The 10,385-nt window shown below is 43.5% G+C and overlaps 1 protein-coding gene across 1 annotated transcript; it reads right to left on the bottom strand.

Moving 5' to 3' along the window:
• Nucleotides 1–1,852: 1,852 nt before the first annotated feature.
• On the bottom strand, nt 1,853–8,158 carry LOC119308546. The gene is made up of 11 exons (XM_037584679.1): nt 7,988–8,158; nt 7,553–7,732; nt 7,226–7,482; nt 7,068–7,135; nt 6,784–6,926; nt 6,528–6,631; nt 5,785–5,955; nt 2,984–4,584; nt 2,782–2,893; nt 2,379–2,459; nt 1,853–2,113 (listed from the first exon to the last, which is right to left on the bottom strand). The coding sequence occupies exons 1-11, from the start codon at nt 8,025–8,027 to the stop codon at nt 2,033–2,035; spliced, it is 2,838 nt and encodes a 945-aa protein (XP_037440576.1). The 5' UTR covers nt 8,028–8,158; the 3' UTR covers nt 1,853–2,032.
• Between the last annotated feature and the right edge of the window lie 2,227 nt (nt 8,159–10,385).

Raw genomic sequence — 10,385 nt, 5'->3', positions numbered from 1 at the left:
CTTCTCTTACTGGCGATGCAGCTCCGGCGCATGCTATGGTTACACGCCATCGTGATCATACGCGCAAGGAGAAGTCTTACACTGATGGCACGGTTCGGTACGACTCTCGCCGTCGTGCCTTCTTCGCCGCGCCGGTTTCACATCGTGATGCTCTGGGTGAACCTGCCTGGCGTGCCGCCATGTCCGAGGAGTTTGCTGCTCTCCTTCACACTAACACCTGGGTGTTGGTGCCTCGGCCACCTGGTGTTAATATTGTGAGCTGCAAGTGGATTTTCAAAACCAAGCACCGTCCGGATGGGTCTGTTGATAAGCACAAAGCTCGTCTTGTTGCTCGTGGTTTCACTCAACAGCACGGGATTGACTACGGAGATACTTTTAGCCCAATGGTGAAGCCTGCCACGGTTCGCTTGGTTTTGTCTCTTGTTGTGTCTCGTGGCTGGAGCCTCCGACAGATTGATGTGAGCAATGCCTTTTTACATGGGTTATTGGCCGAAGATGTGTACATGCAGCAGCCACCTGGGTTCGAGGATGCCACTTATCCCTCTCATGTCTGCAAACTTCAACGGTCTATTTATGGTCTCAAGCAGTCACCCCGTGCCTGGTATGCTCGTTTGAGTCAGCGCCTTTTGCAGCTCGGTTTTGTTGCCTCCAGATCAGATGCATCTCTGTTCATCTTCTCCCAGGGTACTATACAGATATACATGCTGGTGTACGTTGATGATATTGTGATTGCTGGCTCTACCCCCGTCGTGGTGGATCGTCTTGTGCAGTCGTTGTCTGCTAGCTTTCCCATCAAAGATTTGGGTCGCCTCGAGTACTTTCTTGGTTTGGAAGCGTCCTTTCATTCAGGGGGCATGACCTTGACGCAGAAAAAGTATGCTTTAGATCTTCTTCATCGCGTCAACATGGAGAACTGCAAGGCCACTTCCACTCCGCTTGCTACATCCGAGAGTCTCTCACGTCATAGTGGTGCACTACTGGGTAGTGACTCCTTTCGGTATCGCAGTGTGGTTGGGGCACTTCAGTATTTGACCCTCACTCGTCCTGATATCTCCTTCGTAGTGAACAAAGTGTGCCAGTTCCTGTCTCAGCCAACGGTGGATCATTGGGAAGCAGTCAAGCGTATTCTGAGATATGTCAAAGGTACGCTAGACATGGGACTACGGATTCGTAAGTCCAGATTCACTGGAGTGAGTATATTCACCGATGCAGACTGGGCAGGCTGTGTTGATGATAGGCGCTCCACTGGTGGTTTTGCTATATTTGTTGGACCTAACCTTGTAACTTGGAGCTCAAAGAAGCAACCCACAGTCTCGAGATCAAGCACCGAGGCAGAGTATAAGGCATTAGCCAATGGCGCGGCTGAAGCCATTTGGATAGACTCGGTTCTCACAGAACTTGGAGTCCCACGGCAGCGCACTCCTATATTGTGGTGTGATAACTTAGGGGCAACTTACCTGACGGCGAATCCAGTGTTTCATGCTCGGACCAAACACATTGAGATTGATTTTCACTTTGTGAGAGAACGAGTAGCTGCTTGTGAACTGGAAGTCGGGTTTATTTCTACAGATGATCAGTTAGCGGATGTATTTACTAAACCCGCTACTAGACAGATGCTAGACCGTTTTAGAACCAATCTGAATCTTGTATGTAGTTCAGATTAAGGGGGCATGTAAAGTAGGGTCTAGTATATTGTCCTTGTACACGTATTTGTATACGTATGTAATTGTAATTGTGATCCTCTATATATTGAGACGTGAGGCTGGATGTCAACCACCCACGCAAAACCCTAAACCTGTGTTTCTAACTTGCTTGTGGCGTGTGATGCCAACAGTGTTGATTATACGTACAATTTAAGCAAAATAAGATTGTTGGATTGGACAACAAAAGCACTTCAACGAGGCTGTTGGATTGGACAAAATAAGATCCAGTGGTAGATCACAGGAGTGACAACACTCCGAGCTGAGCTCTGCGTGACTTTGTACAACGTGTCTGCTCCCTGATGTTACCTCAAGAGAAGGTGAAGTGCAGGTTAAGGCGTATCAGATGTTCGAACGCTTTTGGAGTACTTGGTACAGTCAAATGGACCAACATCTTGAGCTTTGCGTTTAACCTACAAAGACACATGCAAAATTTCTTGAACAAAGTCACAAGAAATGCAACGAAAAGTGCATCCACTGACCCTAACCAGTGCATTTGCTTGTCTCCTCAGAAAGAAAAGAAAAGAATGGAACTTCTGATAAGAACTATACAAAGCACTGCAAGTTCTGTAAAGATTCATCGCATGTACACTTTCTAAAGCTAAGGAGTAAGGAAATATTAAAGCGCCACTTGATGCATGTTTAGGGAAGATGAGTTCCATATTTGCAATTACGTACCGGTGACCACGGACTGGGTTCTGGGGTAGATTTGTCCGTAGGAGAATTTTGCACAGCTCCACTCTTCTGTTCCAAAACTTCCTGTTAAAATGTATTTCATTTACCCGTCAGGTTAAAACATCATGGTGAAAATAGTTATACATTCGATGAAACTTGTAACTGCCAGTTATATGGCATGCAGATGCTTGATCAGATTCATCATAATAACTAATATACAGAGACAGGATTATACAGAACTAAAGAATTATGTTGGTATTGACGGTTGTTGCTCAGGGGGCTGGGAGAGATCTGGCACATTATAGCTGTATACAGAACATCACATGTACACAAAATTCAGATAATCATCTGAACTAAATTCATATAATGCTAAGTTTGAAAAGCAGTGGTGTTCAAGTAAACTGACCTCCCCACAAGCCTCCATGGCAGCAAGCCATTCTTCCGAAAATGGTACCAGTTGTTTTAGATGATCTTTAAGGATGGTATTTGTGCCTGACTTGTGCGCTGCCTTGTTCTTTCTGCAAAAGATAAGAACGATACACAATCAACGCGCTATGCAATTGAAGCCAGTTAACTTTATGCATTCGATATACTTGGTGCAGGCATACCCTATAGGTGATGCATGATCTAGAGCTGACAACTCATTCGTATCAAGATCCATATCGTCTTCAGCATTTGGTTCTTCCAATAAAGAAGACCGTCTTTCCACTGCCAAAGAATCATGTGTTTCTGTCTTACAGTCAAGTGTGACTTCTAAATCGCTAAGATCAATACAAGGCACAGGTACTGCTGGTTCCATAGGGGAACATTCTGTACTTCTATAATCATGGTCACTCTCACACCCTATTATCAGCTCTTCCTTGCCAACCAGTGGACTATCTGAGTCAAGATCCATATCATCTTCGGTATTGGGTTTGTCCAACAAAGCAGGCCGTCTTTCCACTGCCAATGAATCATGTGTTTCTGTCTTGCAGACTTCTTTCGAATCACTAAAATCAGCACAAGGCATATGTGCTGCTACCTGTATAGGGGAAGATTCTGTACTCCTATAATCATGGTCATGGTCACACTCTATTAACAGCTGAAGTTCATTGCCAATTGGTGGACTATCTGAGTCAAACTCCGCTCCACCATCAGTATTTGGTTCTTCTGCTGAATTAAGTTCCGCTTCATTACACAAAGAACCATGCAAATCTGTTGTGCTGTCAGATGAAGCTGGTTCTGTATCAAGTGGATTACCAAATTGTGGCACCTGATCTGCAGATGTTGTAGACTCTACTGATTTCCTTAGAGTGGAACATTCAGTGTTCTGTTGATTGCGGGAATCAAACTCTCGCAAGAAGTCAGGACCTGGAGTGCAACTGTTGTCTTCTGACAAAGAAACTGCGACCATTTTCTCTCCAGCAAGAGAATTTTTCAAGTCAATTACTAAACAAGCACTACTGTCTGACTTGGTTTGACAATTGAGATCATTAAGGGTGCACACTTGAGAAGAAATGCAAGAAGATGACAATCTAATCACAGCAATAGGGTTCATTGAGGAGCCAGTGGCTTCGTGAGAACAGGAATCCTCACCATGCTCAGTGGTTGAGGAGCAAATAGCTCTAAGAGAGTGGGAATCCTTATTAGGTCCAGTTCTGTTGATAATGCCCATTTCTTCTACATGTGATGCAACGCTATATGCATTTAGCACGCCATTTCTGGAAGCGCCATTCTTTTCTGAACTTGATGACGGTGTAGTATCTCCACTTCCCGCAGACGAGCAATCAACCTTCCGTGTTGGTTGATTATTTGCATTTCTTGAATATGCTGAGCATGTTATTGCACCTTTTGACAAGGATTCTTTCCCAGAACACACAGTAGCATGCTCTAGAACAGGTAATGAAGAGACCAAAGTGTCGAGAGTGCTCTGATTAGTTACAGGATGCACAAGAGGCTTTGAAGCCGCAGGGCAATTGGTTGGCAGCTGCGGTGTTAGACTGTGTCTGCTTTGTAAATCCTCAGGCTGCTTATATCTAGGAGGCTTTACAAGTGATGAAGTATTCCTAGTAAAGCAGATCTTTGCATTTGCTTGAGCAGTATCACCATTCAGCACAAAAGCCTGATAGAGTCTGCTTTTTAGGTGCTCAGGCTGCTTATATCTAGGAGGCCTTACAAGTGATGATGTATTTCCTTGAGCAGCATCGTCATGTGACACAAGAGCTTTTCCCTGAAAAGAAAAAAAACAGTCAACCAGTGAAGTTTTGACAATGTTCGAGAAATAAAGTTTTAACAAAACACAAAAGAGCCATCTCGAAAAAATAAGAATTTAACTGACAAAGGCAAGGCAACAGATTTCAGAAGTTCAAGAGCCAGAAAACTTGGAAGCTAAATTAATCAAAGAAGAGAAAGAAAATCCATACTATCTTACAGACATCTAATTGCTATTTATTTATTTTTAAGGCAAAAGAAATCATTATTCAGAAACCATAACAGGGTGAATACAATCTGTAACAACAACAGGAGCAATCTGGTCCGGCGCCTGGGAACTCCACATAGCTCCAGTACCGGACAGACAGGCAGAAGCAATCTCATGAGCTACAAGGTTTTGATCTCTTCTGATCAGGACAAAATTACAATCAGGAAGCGATAAAAGTCCGCGCCAAATATCACTATAAATAGCACCCAGCCTTGACATGTCCTGACCTCCATTCTACAGAGCTGAGACAACCCGGCTGCAATCACTTTAAATGGTGATGGGCATAACAGCGTGGTTCACGCCAAGGCGAGCTCCCTCCAGGCACGCCAGAGGTTCAGCTTCCTCAGCAGCATGTCATACCTCAACGACGTCCCCGGCTGCTGCAATCACATTCCCAAGTGGTCACAAAGAATAGCATCCACACTGGCTTCTCCCACTGTGGCAACAAACGAGCCGTCCACATTGGTCCTCACCCGGCCCTCAGTTGGTGGGACCCAACGGGGGGCAAGGAACCATATCAGAATTCAGCTGCCTGCTCTTACCAACAGCATGCACAACTATTACCTTTCACATTCTCACAGTTGGAGCAAACGGCACCATTAGAATCAGTACTGAGTATCTCTGCATGGTTAAGTTATGCCTATGGAAATTATAAGTGAGAACTGAACGTTGCCCAGTAGGTGGGCGGTGCGTGAGCGCCACCAACCCACCCACCAGGGATCAACTTCCATTGGACAAAACTTGTTTCACAGATTGCCTGCCTCCGTCATTCTTCTACAAACAATGCCACCAGGTACTAGTGCCTGATTGGTTGAGTTTTGTTTTATCGAATAATTATAAATAGCATATGTAGCATGACCGTCTCTTGTTTAAAAAAGACGCGCATTCTGAAACAGGTGTAGATGTAAAACCATCACATGTGACTAGGTATGAAAGAGTGTAACAAGCTACCTGAGAGAAAAAACCAATTGAGGGTGAAGGCATGCGAAGTGCTGATGGCTTAGCAAAAGTTGATGCAGGGACACCAACAAAACTGGAGGGATTATTTTGTGAATGTGTTGAAAAACTTGAACAGTTTCTAGAACTACTCCCTTCTTCATGGGTAGCTGTAACAAGAGGCACCTGCAAAAGAAATAAGTATGCTTCATTACTGCAAACAAGAATGCGGATAAATTTTCCAAATGTTGATACAAACTTTTTTATGTAACACTTGAAATTCTAAAAAGTCAGGTCAGTACTAAGTTTTGTCTCCTTAGATAAGATTAATATTTGAAATGCTAGTCTAGATGCTATTTTTCTCTTGCAAGGATGCTGGATGCTGGATGCCGGATGATATATTCAACTGAATTTTTCCTCAAATGAGTAAACTAATGTAGTCGTATACTTAAAAGATGTTATGCTTAGTTACACAATATCTGAGATGGTCAAAAACTTCATAAATCAAGATGTGTAAATCTAAAGCCATGGGTTCTAAAATCAGGAAGTACAATATATATGTACAATGAACTGCTTACAATTCAAAAATTTAGACTGTAAGCATCCACTCTTTTCAAATACTTACAGTAGCATACATTTTAGACTTTGTTTTATCTAATGGAGTGACGAAACTCAGGGATAAAACTGACATTGCTTGAAATATCAGTCGTGCATAGAAACTTGACCACATTAAGAAGGAAATTAGTGCAAGCACTCACCATATCCTTCTCTGTGGTAGATCCAGAGGATTTAGTCAAAGGTGTAGGCTTAATCTTCGACTTAAGCTGGAGTGCCTCCACTCTACTTGAGTGCTCGACCTTAACTGAAAATTAGCAGTATGATGAGTTAGCCAATTGGTAGTAACATACAAGAATGCAATAAAGCAAGTTGAATAGAGACTGGGAGGTTAAGTGAAAATAATCCCTGAGTTCACAAAAACTCAGCTTCGTTCAAAAACCATATACACGGCAATACCTGGAGGTAGATTTCTGTTTGATTTGGAAATATTTGCCGTGGATGAGGTACTTCTAGGGACCATAGGAATAGAAGGTTGAGATGACTTTTTTGGTGTTCGTGTCATTTGAGCTGTAGCATTCGAGTTGGGCACCTTCTTCTGTGTATAACTAAGTTAAGACTAACAATATGTATAGTTATCAAGGCTTAAACTATGTGCTGCAGTATTGGTGATAAGTTAAACCTACTGCTGGTAACAGAAAACTGAGGCTTGTCCAATTATCTTAAAACTTGACAAAGGATATGCATATCCTGCTGGTGACCGTGGTATTGAATTTTGAATGCTTCGTGCTGATTGCTTATCCTGATTTCCCTGCAATTTGTCAGAAAGAGCAATGTTATTGCATGATTATTAGTGTCCAACACTATCACAAGTGAACTGCGCGCTTAGTGGTGAACTGACCGGAAGTACTCTCTGTTCATGACACTCGGAAGTTTTTGCAGGAGAAAACAATTTCCTTCCCTTGTTCTCGGCGCTTCGATACTTCACAAGCAACTTTCCATGAGAATTCTCTGCAACTTCCTTCAGTACGGATGAACTGCCAGATCTCCCAAACATACACAATGGAGATGCGATACCACCAACCCCTGAGCCAGGGCTCCTGTTTGCCTTCATTTGTGAGCCACTGAGCACAGAAAGCTCCATGTTATCTAAAACACCTGCCAAATTTACAAAACCCGTTAGCTCCAGCCCAGTCTGGCGTGAAGATCTGCAAAAGAACTACCGCACCTTCTTCGGTGAAGAAAGCAGGGTTCCATGCTATGCTCTTCCTGAGGTTGAACCCCCCAGGCTTCTTTTTCCTCTTTGTAGAGACGGTCCCCTCCCTGTGCAGCATCGGGCAATCGGAGACAATGTCGTGGTCTTGATAGATATTCTCTTTGTCACAAGTTTCAGGGCGTGGAGGAGAATCTGTGCCAAATCAGAAATCTAGAATTACTACCAATGAATTCATCGCTGAATGGCGTGAAGCCGCACAGATGGACGCGCAATAACAGCGGCTTGGACCAAGTAAAACCTGGAGGGAAATTTGGTTGCGCTAAAAACGGTGGAGAAGCACGCGGACGCATAACCTAGGTCCTAGGTCCCCCACCCACCAAGATTCCCATTGGATAAATGAATCAAATCGCGCGCGCGTAGAGGGAGAGAGAGAGGTAGGGGGCTCACCGGATCCGGCGGCGGCGGGGATGTGCGTCGGAGAGTCCATGCGTATATCTCCCCGGAAATGCGGCCGTCGCCGGAGTCGTCGTCGGAGGCGGCAGCGTCGGGAACGGGGATGTGAGATGGCGATGGGGAATTGAATTTGTCTGGAAGTTTCCTGTTTCGTTCGAATCGGCAGCCCAGCGGGAACTCTGAAATTTGGAGGGGGCGGTCCGTCTGGCCTTGGCGAAATGCATCATTTAGCAGTTCAAAAAAAAAACATTTAGCAGTTCAAAAAAATTACACTTTAGTACATGAACCTGCAAAACCATAACAGGAGGCCATAAAATTGCAAATGAATCCGAGCGGGATAAAAATCTGCTATGTTGGCGCTGACGTGGACAAAGGAGGGCGTTTACATGGTTGCTAAAAAAAGAGGGCATTTACATAGGCTTCTGCAAAAGGATCTCACATTGATTTAGTCTTCAATTGATCACCCCCGACACTTTGGTTTTCCTCTCCTCTCTCATCATGGCGGTGAAGGCAACAACGCCGGTGACTTGTGGTGATCTTGGCGAGCAGACCACTCCATCAAACGGTTGATGCTCACCATTGTCAATGGGAAAGAGGAAGCACTTGGATACGGTTAGTAAATCTGCTCCTCTTGTGTTTTAGATGCACTTGAGATGGGGGTTTGGCCAAGGTCACTTATAGTAAAAGTTTGATCAGCAATTTTGGTCGTCAGTGATTTAGGAATTAGAGCCAGTTGATTTTTTATGAGACACTCTGTATGTCATTTGTGCAGGGGTTAAGGATTTAGGGCTAGGTTATGTGATAGTCGCTATATAAAGATCGCAGTTGATGAAATTTGATAATGTGGTTTGATTCATACGGCTTGCATTTAGGTGATGTTTAGGATTGTAGTAATGTTCAGCCTTATTCCTTATATCATGTTTGATTATTTCGTAAAGTTCGAAATTTAGGTGATTCATCACACTTGTGTGTACTTTAGATTTTTCTTTGGAGTTATTTAGGTGATAAGGTCGACTTTTTATGACTGTGACACCAATGGATGGAGTTTGCTTTGGCTTAAGGAGGCCATTGAGAATTTGGGATATAGGTGTAATAACACAAGTATAAATTTTTTTGACAAAGAGTGGATTTTATGGACTCAAAGTGAAGCATCAAATGGATACAAATGAAGGAAATATGCCCTAGAGGCGATAATGAATTTGTTATTTTATATTTCCTTGTTCATGATAAAGGTTTATTATTCATGCATGTGTGAATACATGTGTGAATACATGTGTATCGATCGGAAACCTTAATACATGTGTGAATACATAAACTAACACCGTGTCCGTAGTGAGCCTCTACTAGACTAGCTCGTTGATCAAAGATGGCTAAGGTTTCCTAACCATTGACATGAGTTGTCATTTGATAACGGGGTCACATCATTAGAAGAATGATGTGATGTACAAGACCCATCTATTAGCTTAGCATAATGATTGTTCAGTTTTATTACTATTGATTTCTTCATGTCAAATACATATTCCTTCGACTATGAGATTATGCAACTCCCGGATACCGGAGGAATGCCTTGTGTGCTATCAAACGACACAACGTAACTGGGTGATTATAAAGATGCTCTACATGTATCTCTGAACGTGTTTGTTGAGTCGGCATAGATCGAGATTAGGATTTGTCACTCCGAGTATCAGAGAGATATCTCTGGGGCCTCTCGGTAATACACATCATAAGCTTGCAAGCAAACAACTAAGGAGTTAGTCATGAGGTGATGTATTACGGAACGAGTAAAGAGACTTGCCGGTAACGAGATTGAACTAGGTATGAAGATACCGATGATCGAATCTCGGGCAAGTAACATACCGATGGACAAAGGGAATTACGTATGTTGTCTTAATTCGACTGATAAAGATCTTCGTAGAATATTTAGAAGCCAATATGAGCATCCAGGTTCCGCTATTGGTTATTGACCGGAGAGGTGTCTCGGTCATGTCTACATAGTTCTCGAACCCGTAGGGTCCGCATGCTTAACGTTCGATGATGATATAGTATTATATGAGTTATGTGATTTGGTGACCGAATGTTGTTCGGAGTCCAAATGAGATCACGGACATGACGAGGATTCCCAAAATGGTCGAGAGGTAAATATTGATATATAGGATGATGATATTCGGACACCGGAAGTGTTTCGGGGGGTACCGGGTACATATCAGGTCATCGGAAGGGGTTTCAGGCTCCCCGGCAAAAGATATGGGCCTTATGGGCCAAGAGGGGAAATGCACCAGCCACAAGGGGCTGGTGCGCCCCCCATATGGGTCGGCCTAAGGAGGAGAAGGAAAGGGGAGAAGGGAAAGGAAAGTGTGGATTAGGATTCCCACTTCCTTCCCTCTCACCCCCT

Source organism: Triticum dicoccoides, chromosome 5B (genome assembly GCF_002162155.2).
Source record: "Triticum dicoccoides isolate Atlit2015 ecotype Zavitan chromosome 5B, WEW_v2.0, whole genome shotgun sequence".
NCBI classification, from domain to species: domain Eukaryota; kingdom Viridiplantae; phylum Streptophyta; class Magnoliopsida; order Poales; family Poaceae; genus Triticum; species Triticum dicoccoides.
The sequence above is the reverse complement of the archived record's forward strand: the minus strand, read 5'-3'. Positions and strand labels throughout refer to the sequence as shown.